The 15,594-nt window shown below is 33.8% G+C and overlaps 1 protein-coding gene across 1 annotated transcript; it reads right to left on the minus strand.

Moving 5' to 3' along the window:
- Nucleotides 1-544: 544 nt before the first annotated feature.
- Nucleotides 545-12,690, minus strand: LOC138329938 (glutamine amidotransferase-like class 1 domain-containing protein 1). Its single transcript, XM_069277223.1, has 8 exons — nt 12,603-12,690; nt 12,104-12,180; nt 10,833-10,938; nt 9,962-10,069; nt 9,000-9,097; nt 8,009-8,102; nt 5,350-5,461; nt 545-1,472 (listed from the first exon to the last, which is right to left on the minus strand). Exons 1-8 carry the CDS (start codon nt 12,652-12,654, stop codon nt 1,445-1,447), a joined length of 675 nt encoding a protein of 224 aa, XP_069133324.1. The 5' UTR covers nt 12,655-12,690; the 3' UTR covers nt 545-1,444.
- Between the last annotated feature and the right edge of the window lie 2,904 nt (nt 12,691-15,594).

Consider the following 15,594-nt stretch of genomic DNA (forward strand, 5'->3'; position numbering starts at 1 on the left):
TAGACATACAGGACATTAATTAGACATACAGGACATTAATTAGACATACAGGACATTAATTAGACATACAGGACATTAATTAGACATACAGGACATTAATTAGACATGAAGGACATTAATTAGACATACAGGACATTAATTAGACATACAGGACATTAATTAGACATGAAGGACATTAATTAGACATACAGGACATTAATTAGACACACAGGACATTAATTAGACAACATGAAGGACATTAATTAGACATACAGGACATTAATTAGACATACAGGACATTAATTAGACATACAGGACATTAATTAGACACACAGGACATTAATTAGACATACAGGACATTAATTAGACATACAGGACATTAATTAGGACATTAATTAGACATACAGGACATTAATTAGACACAAGGACATTAATTAGACATACAGGACATTAATTAAACATACAGGACATTAATTAGACACACAGGACATTAATTAGACATGAAGGACATTTAATCACTTTTTATAAATTTGATAATTTGGTGGCCAGAATTGGTCCCAAATCATAGCCCTTATTGAAAAAAGGTTTCATGGCAACTATACAAAACTGAGTTAGATCTGTATAAGAAAATGAGTGACATTAAATTTCATTTTGCTTTTTATAATTTATTTCAACTTCAATTGAAACACGTTAATACACATTTATGACAATGAAATATATCAGAAAAGAAAGTATTGCACGCTGAACATTGTCTTTTTTCAGTTTTCATATTCAAACACACACACACATTCTTCTCCTGCTAATACATACCACACAATATATATACCTATACTAATACATTCAGGCAATATCTATAAAATTTATTTTTGCAATCATATTTTCACAAATAACAACAAATAATCACAAAATATTTGCTGGACATCTATAAAGCTAATCTGAAGGTTAAAAATTTCGTTAAATATTTAACTGCATCCATATCGGATATTTTAAAAACCAGTCTAACATAAAACCTTCAGATTACTATAAAGCCTGCCGTTGTCACAATTATAACAAACAAACTTTACCTACATCAAACATAAGCACTAAAAACAATTGAATGGGATGGGACTGTACCTGCAGGAGTTTTATCAACATCATATCAAAGGTGAATTTTATCAAATTAAATAGCAAGATTTAACTTCATTTCCATCTATTGTTAACCAGCTTTCTTCCACGTGCAGTTTACTTTCGCAAATTTCGAAACTCCCAATACACCAGTACCACATGAAGTTTGCATACATTGCATTTAATGTGTCTATGAAATGTTGCTGGAATGCTTTCCCTCTTGTCTCTGAACACCAGAGGCTCAGTAGGTTCTGAAGTCCATGCGTTTAAATAATAATCCTGTGGCAGATAGATGATATCTAATACCAGAAATCTACTGGCTGGACAGTTTGATATATTGGAGATGGAATCTTTAGCCTCCTCAGCGTGGACTCATTACTTTGGCATGCCTGCAAGAAATTGTATTCATAAAAAATATCATTGAATTTTAACGATTAAAGCTATACGCAGAACAATTAAGCTTACCACTTATGATCTATATTGTTATTTACTGTAAACTAACATTCTTTCTCGGATACTAAATTTCACTATTTCCATTTTATTATACATGTATATTCACGTAGATTGCATTTCCCTGATTTTTTTTTTTTTTTTAATTGAATGAAAATACTTTTCAAAAATATGGTTGATATTAATTTGCAGGGATAATTGTTTGCAAAATTTCCTTTATCATGAACTTTGCAAAAGTATACCGCACACAACAGAAAGTTGGTTTAATATACAGTATATCCCAAACCATCTCGTCATCCAAAAATCTAATCTACATTTATCTGATTTAAATGATCTAGTATATGATAAATTTGGACACACAAGCATACCATCTATAGAATATCACAAAGCATTGTCAAATTTTTGTTTGACTTACTTAGGGGCACACATGAGTGTCAGATTTTGTACTGCTGTTAATTTTTGTTAGACTTACTTAATAGGGGCACACATGAGTGTCAGATTCTGTACTGCTGTTAATTTTTGTTAGACTTACTTAGGGGCACACATGAGTGTCAGATTCTGTACTGCTGTTAATTTTGTTAGACTTACTTAGGGCACACATGAGTGTCAGATTTCTGTACTGCTGTTAATTTTTGTTAGACTTACTTAGGAGCACACATGAGTGTCAGATTCTGTACTGCTGTTAATTTTTGTTAGACTTACTTAGGGGCACACATGAGTGTCAGATTCTGTACTGCTGTTAATTTTTGTAGACTTACTTAGGGCACACATGAGTGTCAGATTCTGTTGCTGTTAATTTTTGTTAGACTTACTTAATAGGGGCACACATGAGTGTCAGATTTTGTACTGCTGTTAATTTTTGTTTGACTTACTTAGGAGCACACATGAGTGTCAGATTCTGTACTGCTGTTAATTTTGTTAGACTTACTTAATAGAGGCACACATGAGTGTCAGATTCTGTACTGCTGTTAATTTTTGTTAGACTTACTTAGGAGCACACATGAGTGTCAGATTCTGTACTGCTGTTAATTTTTGTTAGACTTACTTAATAGGAGGATGTCAGATTCACTGTTAATTTTTGTTAGACTTACTTAGTGCACACATGAGTGTCAGATTTTGTACTGCTGTTAATTTTTGTTAGACTTTTAATAGGGGCACACATGAGTGTATTCTGTACTGCTGTTAATTTTTGTTAGACTTACTTAGGGAAGCACACATGAGTGTCAGATTCTGTACTGCTGTTAATTTTTGTTAGACTTACTTAGGAGCACACATGAGAGTCAGATTCTGTACTGCTGTTAATTTTTGTAAGACTTACTTAATAGGGGCACACATGAGTGTCAGATTCTGTACTGCTGTTAATTTTTGTTAGACTTACTTAATAGGGGCACACATGAGTGTCAGATTTTGTACTGCTGTTAATTTTGTTAGACTTACTTAGGTAGCACACATGAGTGTCAGATTCTGTACTGCTGTTAATTTTTGTAAGACTTACTTAGGGGCACACATGAGTGTCAGATTCTGTACTGCTGTTAATTTCTGTACTTGCTGTAATTTTTTTTTGTAGACTTACTTAGGGGCACACATGAGTGTCAGATTCTGTACTGCTGTTAATTTTTGTTAGACTTACTTAATAGGGGCACACATGAGTGTCAGATTCTGTACTGCTGTTAATTTTTGTAGACTTACTTAGGGGCACACATGAGTGTCAGATTTTGTACTGCTGTTAATTTTTGTTAGACTTACTTAGGGCACACATGAGTGTCAGATTCTGTACTGCTGTTAATTTTTGTTAGACTTACTTAATAGGGGCACACATGAGTGTCAGATTTTGTACTGCTGTTAATTTTTGTTAGACTTACTTAGGAGCACACATGAGTGTCAGATTCTGTACTGCTGTTAATTTTTGTTAGACTTACTTAATAGGGGCACACATGAGTGTCAGATTTTGTACTGCTGTTAATTTTTGTTAGACTTACTTAATAGGGGCACACATGAGTGTCAGATTCTGTACTGCTGTTAATTTTTGTTAGACTTACTTAGGAGCACACATGAGTGTCAGATTCTGTACTGCTGTTAATTTTTGTTAGACTTACTTAATAGGGGCACACATGAGTGTCAGATTCTGTACTGCTGTTAATTTTTGTTAGACTTACTTAGGAGCACACATGAGTGTCAGATTTTGTACTGCTGTTAATTTTTGTTAGACTTACTTAGGGGCACACATGAGTGTCAGATTCTGTACTGCTGTTAATTTTTGTTAGACTTACTTAGGAGCACACATGAGTGTCAGATTCTGTACTGCTGTTAATTTTTGTTAGACTTACTTAATAGGGGCACACATGAGTGTCAGATTCTGTACTGCTGTTAATTATTGTTAGACTTACTTAGGGCACACATGAGTGTCAGATTCTGTACTGCTGTTAATTTTGTTAAGACTTACTTAGGAGCACACATGAGTGTCAGATTCTGTACTGCTGTTAATTTTTGTTAGACTTACTTAGGAGCACACATGAGTGTCAGATTTTGTACTGCTGTTAATTTTTGTAAGACTTACTTAGGAGCACACATGAATGTCAGATTCTGTACTGCTGTTAATTTTTGTAAGACTTACTTAGGAGCACACATGAGTGTCAGATTCTGTACTGCTGTTAATTTTTGTAAGACTTACTTAGGGGCACACATGAATGTCAGATTCTGTACTGCTGTTAATTTTTGTTAGACTTACTTAGGAGCACACATGAATGTCAGATTTTGTACTGCTGTTAATTTTTGTTAGACTTACTTAGGAGCACACATGAGTGTCAGATTCTGTACTGCTGTTAATTTTTGTTAGACTTACTTAGGGGCACACATGAGTGTCAGATTTTGTACTGCTGTTAATTTTTGTTAGACTTACTTAGGGAGCACACATGAGTGTCAGATTTTGTACTGCTGTTAATTTTTGTTAGACTTACTTAGGAGCACACATGAATGTCAGATTCTGTACTGCTGTTAATTTTTGTTAGACTTACTTAGAAGCACACATGAATGTCAGATTCTGTACTGCTGTTAATTTATTGTTAGACTTACTTAGGAGCACACATGAGTGTCAGATTCTGTACTGCTGTTAATTTTTGTTAGACTTACTTAGGAGCACACATGAGTGTCAGATTTTGTACTGCTGTTAATTTTTGTTAGACTTACTTAGGAGCACACATGAGTGTCAGATTCTGTACTGCTGTTAATTTTTGTTAGACTTACTTAGGAGCACACATGAGTGTCAGATTCTGTACTGCTGTTAATTTTTGTTAGACTTACTTAGGAGCACACATGAGTGTCAGATTTTGTACTGCTGTTAATTTTTGTTAGACTTACTTAGGAGCACACATGAGTGTCAGATTCTGTACTGCTGTTAATTTTTGTAAGACTTACTTAGGGAGCACACATGAGTGTCAGATTCTGTACTGCTGTTAATTTTTGTAAGACTTACTTAGGAGCACACATGAGTGTCAGATTCTGTACTGCTGTTAATTTTTGTAAGACTTACTTAGGGGCACACATGAGTGTCAGATTCTGTACTGCTGTTAATTTTTGTTAGACTTACTTAGGAGCACACATGAGTGTCAGATTTTGTACTGCTGTTAATTTTTGTTAGACTTACTTAGGAGCACACATGAGTGTCAGATTCTGTACTGCTGTTAATTTTTGTTAGACTTACTTAGGGGCACACATGAGATGGTCAGATTTTGTACTGCTGTTAATTTTTGTTAGACTTACTTAGGAGCACACATGAGTGTCAGATTTTGTACTGCTGTTAATTTTTGTTAGACTTACTTAGGAGCACACATGAGTGTCAGATTCTGTACTGCTGTCAATGTTGACTGGACATTCTGACCAGTTATCAGGTGGCGGTCAATGATGATATGAACAGCATCAGGCTCACTAGCTGTATAAGATATAAACAGAACCAGGTTAACTGACTTTATATTATATACAGTATTCAACACAATAAGCGCTTAGGGTGTTTAAAAATTTGAAGGAAAAAAAATGACAAGAGATCCCAGAGGCATCTTGGCGCCCACCAAAGAATAATCTACATCTGATAATGGAAAGAGAGATCTTTTCTCTGCTTTTCAAACTTTTACTACATATTACTACATATAAAATTTGAGAAAGATTCTTTCAGTACTTTCTGAGATATATAACAAACTTCATTTATTAAATTCCAAGATGACTACCTGTTGGCCATCTTGTTGATCGATTGGTACGAAAATGCAATATCCATAATTAGGGCCCTAGGGGAACCTACAAATGAAATTTGAGAGAGATCCCTTCAGTACTTTCGAGAAATAGGGGTAACAAACTTTAACTATCAAAATCCAAGATGGCGGCCTGGCAGCCATATTGTTGACCGATCAGTCCCAACATGTAATATGCACAACTAGGGCCCAAGGGGCACCAACATATGAAATTTGAGAGAGATCCCTTCAATACTTTCTGAGAAATAGCAGTAACAAACTTTAACTATCAAAATCCAAGATGGCGACCTGGCGGCGATCTTTTGACTGATCAGTCAAAAAATGCAATATGCACAACTAGGGCCCATGGGGAGCCTACATATGAAATTTGAGAGAGATCCCTTCAGCACTTTCTGATAAATTTTGGTAACAAATTTTGACTAACAAAATCCAAGATGGCTGAGTGTCAGCCATCCTGTTGACCGATCGGACCCAAAATGCAACATGCACAACTAGGGCCCTAGGGGAACCTACATATGAAATTTGAGAAAGATACCTTCAGTATTTTTTTGAGAAATAGAGGTAAAAAGAAAGTTAACGGACAGACGGTCGGACGGACAGAAGGACGGTCCACAGACCACAGATGAAAAGCGATTTGAATAGCCCGCCATCTGACGATGGTGGGCTAAAAAAGTGCTTAATAAGACAAAATAAAATCAAACCTATATAAAGAATGCAGTTTTGGTCTTTATTAATGACGGGCAATTGAAATTAATGCCTCAAAAAGGGAGAATGGCGCATAAAGGGACATGGGCGCTTACTGGTTCGAATCTTGTAAGCAAAATCAGGTAAATTGACTGTATCAGCTAAACTAGGTACACTGACTGTATAACATATACGCAAAATCATGAAGATTAAAGCTGTATAATGTATTAATAATGTTGGGTTTATAGTAAGCAGACATGTTAACCCTACCGATTCTGGCGGAAGTCTACCGCTTTTGAGACTGATATTCCGCCTACCGCTTTAATATCGAAATATTCCGATTTCTGCAAAACATCGTCTTCGGTGTTTTTTTCTTCCGATTTCTGAATTTTCATAGTCGGTTTGGGGCTGCCATGGTGGCTTCAAAATGCATACCAGACTAAGTAGGCTGACTTGCTTCATAATTAAGTAAACAAAGGAGGTGTGAACACTCCCTGACCAACATCCACTGGTGCTAATTAGCAGCCTGGGGCTAGTTCCACCTTGGCTTGGTGGTGTCACTTGTGTCTGAGTGTAACGATGTGTGTTTAGGTAGGCCTACCGTAAGGAAACAATCATCTGGCCTTTAAATGAATTTTGTGCTTAAAACTAGTAAGCATCATTTCAAAAACAAACACTACATATAATTGAAATGATTTACTCACGTTTTTAATGTAAAATAGGCATACAGTGTCTGCTGAAAATCATAAACTTTGCAATCGTAATGGCCACCATTTTGGAATGGGGTGATTCTAATAAAGGATCCGGATTTTTGGTATATTTTTTGAGGATATTACTAAAAAAAAGTTATTATTTTTTTCAGGGTGATAAATTTCTCTAGAATATTGGTGTAAATTTTAGAAACAAATATTTGTATTTTTTCTTGCATAAATCAAAAGAAAATGAGTCAAGTATGTATTACAAAACAAAAAAAGTGAAAAAAAAACCCAAAACAAATAGACAAAATGTATAATTAAAAAAGGTGATAAATAGCATTGAAATAAAAATACACAATGTATTTATTGGCATTTTTCATCTTCTAAATTTAATGTAAGCCTTAATTAACATTTAAAAAATACAAAATGAGCCACCATGCAAGGCCTATTGGTAATAATTAAAGTTAAATCATAATTTGTTAACAAAATATGTTTTTGCAATTATTTTGCATATTATTGATATTTATACATCTCTGACGCGTCGCGAAAAATGCCGCGTGTAATGCTACCGCTTTTGAGTAAAAAATCTACCTCTTTTTGCTCACCAAAGGTTAACATGTCTGTAGTAAGTAAGATGTAAACAAAATCATGATCAACAGCTTTATAATTAATTCTTGTATTAACAAATCCTGACATTCTAAATATAACTTTAATAAGTTTATATAACATTTTAATATTAATTTTAATATTATATTTTAACATGTGGATATATGAATGATCAGAATATTCTATCCTAGAGTCTGGTAACATAAATATCACTTGGATTATAAATATACCGAGTAAAGTTATATTTACCATTATAATTCCCTCCATTGTCTTTGATACAATCCTCTATAATGATTGGCAGCGAAGGAAACTCTGGTGATCGGGCGAGTTCAAAAACTGATGGCTAAACATAAGGAGAATTACAAAACATAAAAATACATGAATTTCTTTTTATGAATATTTAAATCAGCTGTAATATACTAAATTTAATACTTGTACTAGTAAAATCAATCTAAATCAATCTACTTAAAATTCAACAAGTAATTCTGCTTCACGGTGATTCTCTTTTATGTTACAATCCAATACAAGTATTGGAGCGTAACATAAAGCATCGTAGTGGAGCAGAATTACAAATCTAATTTTGATAAGGTTGAAGTAAAATACTAGTCTTTTTTTTGTTGTAAATAAAACTTTTGTATAAAGCAAACAAGTGGAAATAAAAGAACTAGTATGTACATCACAAATACATGTATTACTGTAACAATTTATGGCTCTTCATTTCAAAGGGGAGACAACTATATATGTTTATCTTAAATCAGACACATGACCTAGATGGAGAAGTATAAGTCGGCTAGCTTAAGGTTAGGTGGAAACTTATTCCACTGAATGAAGTTTAGAATATAAGATCATAAAGATCAGAAGAACATGGTGCTCTGGACTATCATAGCTGTGACAGAGATATTAATTTAGAATTGGCCAGCTTGAATCAAAGATAATGCATCATTTAGGACAAGGAATAGTTTTACATAGTGCTTTATCAATTTTTTAATTATTTAGAGAGGGGATGGCGCTTAATAATGTAAGATTTATTAAGTCACATGGAGAATTCTTTTAGAGGTAGTTAGATTAATGTGTGTGTTGGAAGTTTAAAACTTAAGTTAAAATATTGTTCAGAAAATACAGATTTCAAGGGATATGAGGTAAAAACAAACTAAAGGATGCCCATCTGTACAGTTAGTTGGAATGAATATTGATCAAGGGTGAACTATAATCAGGAGTGTTGGTGTGAGCTAGCTGTTACCCCTGTTAAACTGTAGTTATCAAAACACCAGCTCTGACCACCATCTTTCTTCGCAGCAAACAAACCTGCCACGCCATGTCCGACAGCACAGATACCTTCTGTATGACAAAATAAAAAGTTTTAAGAATGTAAAGCTGGTACATTTCATGTTTAAGAGTAAACTGGTTAAAAGTACCTGGTAACAATAAATTGACTATGACAACCAGAGTTTCCAGAAAAGATAAAAACAGACTTGGACATTCTGTGGGATACAAAAGATGTTTGATTCTAATAAAAACATGTAGATTTATCAAAAGGTCAAAAGTCTGGTTCAAAAGAGACTTAAGACTCATTACACAACAACAAGGGGCCCAGAAGGCCTGTATCGTTCACCTGGTTTGCCAAGTAATGTTCTAAATACAGGTTCATTGTTGGATTTTTTTCTGAACAAAATATATTTACCTCCAATTTCCCTATTGGGCCTCACTCATTTTGCTACAGGTGGTCAGAGTCCAAATTTATATAAATTCTATTCCCCTTCCGCAGAGAATGTTTCATGGCCAAATTTGGTTACAACCCATGCAGAACTCTATGTATGATAGCAATTTAAAGGATTTACCTCTATTTTCTCTATTGGGCCCCGCCCCTCCTACCCCATGTGGGTCAGAGCCAAATTTATACAAATTCTGTTCCCCTACTCCAGAGGATGTTTCTGGCCAATTTGTTTAATTACAATCCATACAGAACTCTATGATTAGTAGCGGTATAAAAATTTACCTCTATTTCCCCTATTGGGTCCCGCTCCTCCAGCCCCCGTGGGGTCAGAGCCAAAATTTATACAAGCTCTGTTCCCTTTTTCCAGGATGTTTCTGGCCAAATTTGGTTACAATCCCTGCAGAACTCTATGACTAGTAGTGACTTAAAGGATTTACCTCTATTTCCCCTATTGGCCCTTATGAAAACAACAGATTTCTTTGACTTACTCTTTTCGATGATGAAGTGGGTGAGAATCTGCCCTAAGTGCTGATCAGTAGCGAGATCATGGAGAGCCCCAGGGGCCGACGGCAGGAGAAGGGCACTGTACCTGGCAGCTTAGAAATATGGATGAAATTAACGATGGTATTTACATGTACATTGGAATTATATAAAACAATATAAATACATCAATCACCTCATTATAAATACATAAATAGTTATATTTACACTTGCTAGGCTTGGTCACTATAGCTATATGTATGCATACATGTACATTCCTGTATGTAGTGCATATCTGCTGTAATCTTATGTCACATTACATTTTGTGAATACATAATTTGACACCATAAAAAAATAGAATGTTTTGTAAGAAAATTACACATACAATTGTACATGTATATGACTCAAGTGCCATAACTCTTCAAATACAAATGAAGTCTTTATTTATAAAATTTTGTATGAATCCAATGATATCCTTACCTCTACAGCTTTATAGCACAGCAAATAGAGGTAGATAATATCTTGTTTATAAGAACCAGTATTCACATGGTCTCCTTATAACTAACACTGTTGAACAAGATGTTTATATATACCACATATAAATATTGATAGTATCTGCATATGTACATGTACATTAGAAGTATAAGAATGACATCAGTCTGATCCCTAACTGTTGTACATAAATGAGGAATACCATCTCAAAACTGTGTTTAAGTTCATAGGTCAAAAAGATTCAGAAAAAATGCATGTAAATTACTAATAACAAAAAATGATTTTCTAGTTGTCTTTTTCTTTTTGTAGCAGATGGCATTGCAGAATAAAAGTTTAACGTTTATATTTCTATGTTTTTATCAATCTAATGTAAAGAATATTAATTACCATCAACTGTATCCAAGGCAATCGGTGTGGAGGTTGACTTGCTACGGAATTCATTGAACCATCGGCGGTTACTCTCGTCCTGTTGTGTATACTCAACATTGCGGCCCTGCATGATAATAAAGATTCATTCTTGAATTATGATAACCAATTTATAATGTCAGAATCTGAAAATTAAATAATCACAGAATGAAATCTTAATAAACACTGAATCATATAACAACAAATTTGATCATATAACACTTTAAAAAACAATGAAATATGTTATTGCTTAAATTGCTCAAAACTAAATTATTTGATTGATAGAAACATATTATTTCAAATAATCTACATAAACAAATACTTCTTGATCTGATTATTTGTTTCTTTATTTTTTTTTAAATGTATTCAAAATGAGAAGGTGTATTCAAATTTCTTTTTCATATATACACTGTATAGATATTTTCCTTTGTCCTGAATTTTATTATAAACCACAATTTCCAATTCAATATGCTGTACAAAAATTTTACAAGTATATCTCCTTTTATTGATTTAAGTCTTAGTTTTGAACATGAATATATTGTGCATGTTATACTTTGTATATTGTGTGTAGACATTTTCTCAACGCAAGTCTTCAAACTATGAGGGGATAATTTTGATCATTTCTGTGCTGACTGCATCTATACAAGTCCACTGCTAATTATTCATGTAAAGATTTGCACTAGATTTGTTAATGTATATTCGAGAGAATTGAAGAAAGCCAAATATTAAGAAGCATTTCATGCAATAAATAATCTTACTCTTACCAGTTTATGTTTCTAACGTAAATTCAATAAACATTGTATCTAGAAGAGATTACTTTAATACTGTAATCGCTGTAATGCACCCCTCCCTTTTTCTGGAGAAAAAGTAGAAATGTAAGTTAATGTATAAACACCCCCAACCCATGGATTTAATGATGTTTTACAACATGTGATGCCTCTAACATTAGCATTGTAATATCCCATATTACATGAATGTGCGAGTCTTTTACTTGTGAATCATGACAAGATATTATAATAATGCATCTCAAAAGTTAAAAATAAACCATATGCATGTTTATTGTAACAAATAAATGCTGTCATGAGAACAGAAAGAGTTAAATTATGGATGGGTTTTTCATCCAACTCTTATATTTAGGTTCACTAATAAGTGTGCCCCTTTGTTACAATTCTAAATGCCCTGATTGGATTGTCATTTCGTCTTTATTGTCACCATGATTAATATTGTGTACACAGTGTCAATATTGTTATTACCCCAGGGGATGCCAACTGAATGCTGAAGTTGGAGCTCGCTAGATTGTAGGCCTGAATAAATGACTGTGCAGATACACCTGTAAACAAAAATATAAAATTATCATGACAAATTGGAATTATATAGATGTAGGTCCCATATTTTACAACCAGCTTTCCACATTCTGTCGGTGGGATTTGGTAAATTCTGGATACATGTACATACACAATGTACGAGTTCACGGGTACAAATTTGAATGCAAACTGATACGGATTAACAATCTTCCAACAACAAACAATGTATGGAAATACACAGGTTCGAAATTGATCAAATGACGTTAGATGTAATTTATGTACGATGTTTATGTAGACTGTCTCGGTGACACGCCCCTTTCATCTACACATGCATATTGAGGTAACTTCGAAAATAGAGTTACTATTCGGGAAAAATGAACCTAAACAAGTAAATTTAAAACGGTCTCCGTTTCACAAGGTTAAAACTAGATTTCGTGTGCTGTTTAACCTTCCGTTCCTGCACTAAGAACCAGCAAACAATTCGGCCTGGGCGCAGCCATCTTTTATCTGTGATTTACATTAGAGTTACCTCCCTTATAGCTTGTTGTGTTTGCCAGTCATTTTATGGCCAACAAAGTCGAGTTCTATTTTATATAACTTATTCCTATATCAGACCTATAATGATTATGATATTTTAAAGATTTTATACACTTACAGAAAAATAATCAATGAAATCCAAAGGCAAAATATCTATGAAACTAAGAACACAGATGAGGAAACCAAACCAATTTAGCCAAAATAAAGGAAAGACCTCCGTTGTAAGACAGATAATTTGATTGGACATCTCATTTACTCCCAACCAATCAAATTGCTTGATACATTTACCGTCCGGCAGACACGTCAACATGGTGGGTAGAAAATTATTCCACAAGTTTATATGTTTTCAAATATGAAATTATAATGCTAGCCAATCCCCTGTATCAATGTCATTTGCATTTAACATTTGGTGCATATATTTGAATAGATAAACATTTCTTCAATCGCCAATAATTTGTTCTGAAATCAGAATTAACATGATAGCACTGTCAGCTGACTGTAGTCAATGCCAAGTGGACTAATTGACTGATTGACAGCACCTAAATTGTCATTTTGGCAACGTTTATGTATGACGAAGTGAGATACTTTGAATTCAATAGTTCATATACAAAAACATAGAATCTTAAATCAGTTAAAACGACTATATCCAAATAAAGACTAGATTACATTTGCAGGAGTGTTCCCAAACTGATAAATATCACAGATGCTTGAAGTTCTTCTTATAGGCCTAGGCCTAGTAGACTCAGTTCATATTATTAAAATATCATAGGTCTACATGCATGTGCTATATCTTTTTTATATAGTATATATGATATTTTTTCTATTATCCCCCGTTTTCTCCAAAACGAGAGATATTAATTTTGGTTTGTGTGTCTGTAACACTTAAATTGTTTCCGTGCAATAACTGAAACAAATGTACCCCCCCGGTTAACCGTTTTTCTTCAGACTTGTATGGTGACAAGGTTAAATGCCTTAAGGGCTCGGCCAAGTTAAATTGCTACTATATGGGCCTTATTTAGCGGAGTTATGGTCCTTTGAATTACTAAAACGTCATTTTCTGCCATTTCCGAGCAATATATAAGTGTAACAAATGTAAACCGATTTTCTTCAAACTTAGTAACAAGGTTAAATGCCTTAATGACTCGGCCAAGTTTGATCAACTCTTTCAGCAGATGTTATTTATCAGAGTTATGGCCCTTTAATTTACAACAAATAACATTTTTCTGCAGTTTCTGTGTAATAACTTACAAATCTTAAAACTAATATTGTTAAAACTTGGTCACAAAGATAAATGCCTTAAGGGCTTTAATTAGCCAAGTTTGATTGCCACTTTTGGCAGAACTTAATTTGCAGATCTGATTTAATAAAAAAGTCATTTTCTGCCACTTCCATACAATAACTGTAATAAATGTTAACTGATTTTCTTTAAACTTATAATTGGTAACAAAGTTAAATGTCTTAAGGGCTCGGCCAAGTTTGATCGCCACTTGCGACGGACCTTATTTAGCAGAGTTATGGCTCTTTGATTTTATTTAAAAAAAAAAGACATTTTCTGTCATTTCCCTGCAATAACTCTAATAAATATTAACAGATTTTCTTCAAACTTGGTAACAAGGTCAAATGCCTTAAGTGCTTGGCCAAGTTTGATCGCCACTTGCGACGGACCTTATTTAGCCCTTAGAGTTATGGCCCTTTGATTTAGTTTAAAAAAAAAAAATAAGACATTTTGAATCTGTCATTTCCCTGCGCGCAATAACTCTTATAAATATGAACAGATTTTCTTTAAACTTGGTAACAAGGTCAAATGCCTTAAGTGCTTGGCCAAGTTTGTTTGCCCCTTTTGGCTGACATTATGTAGTGGAGTTATGGCCCTTTCATGTACTGAAAACCTCATTTTCTGCCATTCCCTATGCAATAATTGTAACAAATGTAAACCAAAAAAGTTAGTATCGAAGTGAATGCCTTCAGATCTCAGCCAAGTTTAATAGTCACTTTCAGCGGACATTTTTTTACACATCTTACTTCCGAATAAGATTTCAGTTTATTTTTACATGATTCAACCCAGGTTAAACTTATACCTCAATAATGTTTACCTATGATATGTCCTGAAAACGGGGGATGGAAATTCCACGAATTTGCTTGTATTATGATTATTATATCTTTATATATATATAGTAGTGTTCATATCAGTGTTGTCTCGATGATCAATTATAATCAATATAAAGACAACCAATTTTGATTAATCGATTATGATATATCAACATCGATAAGCGGTATCAAAACATGAAGTAGGAATTCTACGTTCATTTTCCTTTAGAGAGTTCTGGGACCCAACCAGTAGTTGTGAAGGAACAGTAGTCATGATTTAAGTAAAATTGAATTGTTTGCATCTCACAAACACAATACATCTATTTCCACATAAACGAATTAAAACAACACCACCATAAAGTATTCGTCAACAGCTCCAGACATTTGGAAATCTGGACCCACAGTAGAATATATATATGCACACAATCACGACTACTGTTTCAAATCACGGCTATTGGTTGGGTCCCGGCCAGTACAGAGTTTATGCTGGGCGTTTCTCTCTTTAGCAATGACGTCCTACCAAACCTGCTGTAAAAACAAATATGATAACAAAATAAACATACATATATATATATAGGGCTAATTGGTTCATCAATAAAGATTGTTATATTGACTATATATAGAGTCAATCTGACAATTAATTATGACACAAAATTAAACTCTGCAGAATAAAGCCAGTATACGTGTCTTAATGGCACGGCCATCGATATCATGAAGCCTTTTTTTTCGTATAAGCCTACAGTGTATACATTTATGTTGTTTCACTCATATTGAAATTTAAAAGTCAACATTATCAAAGTTCATAAATTGAATTT

Source organism: Argopecten irradians, chromosome 8, assembly GCF_041381155.1.
Source record: "Argopecten irradians isolate NY chromosome 8, Ai_NY, whole genome shotgun sequence".
NCBI classification, from domain to species: Eukaryota; Metazoa; Mollusca; class Bivalvia; order Pectinida; family Pectinidae; genus Argopecten; species Argopecten irradians.

Excerpts from the sequence above, each read along its gene's own strand:
- LOC138329938 (XM_069277223.1), bottom strand. The coding sequence starts at position 12,654 with ATGGCTGCGCCCAGGCCGAATTGTTTGCTGGTTCTTAGTGCAGGAACG. Across the intron at positions 12,181-12,602 it reads TCTTAGTGCAGGAACGGAAG|GTGTATCTGCACAGTCATTT; the intron begins GTTAAACAGCAC and ends TTTTGTTTACAG. Across the intron at positions 10,070-10,832 it reads TGCCTTGGATACAGTTGATG|CTGCCAGGTACAGTGCCCTT; the intron begins GTAATTAATATT and ends CATATTTCTAAG.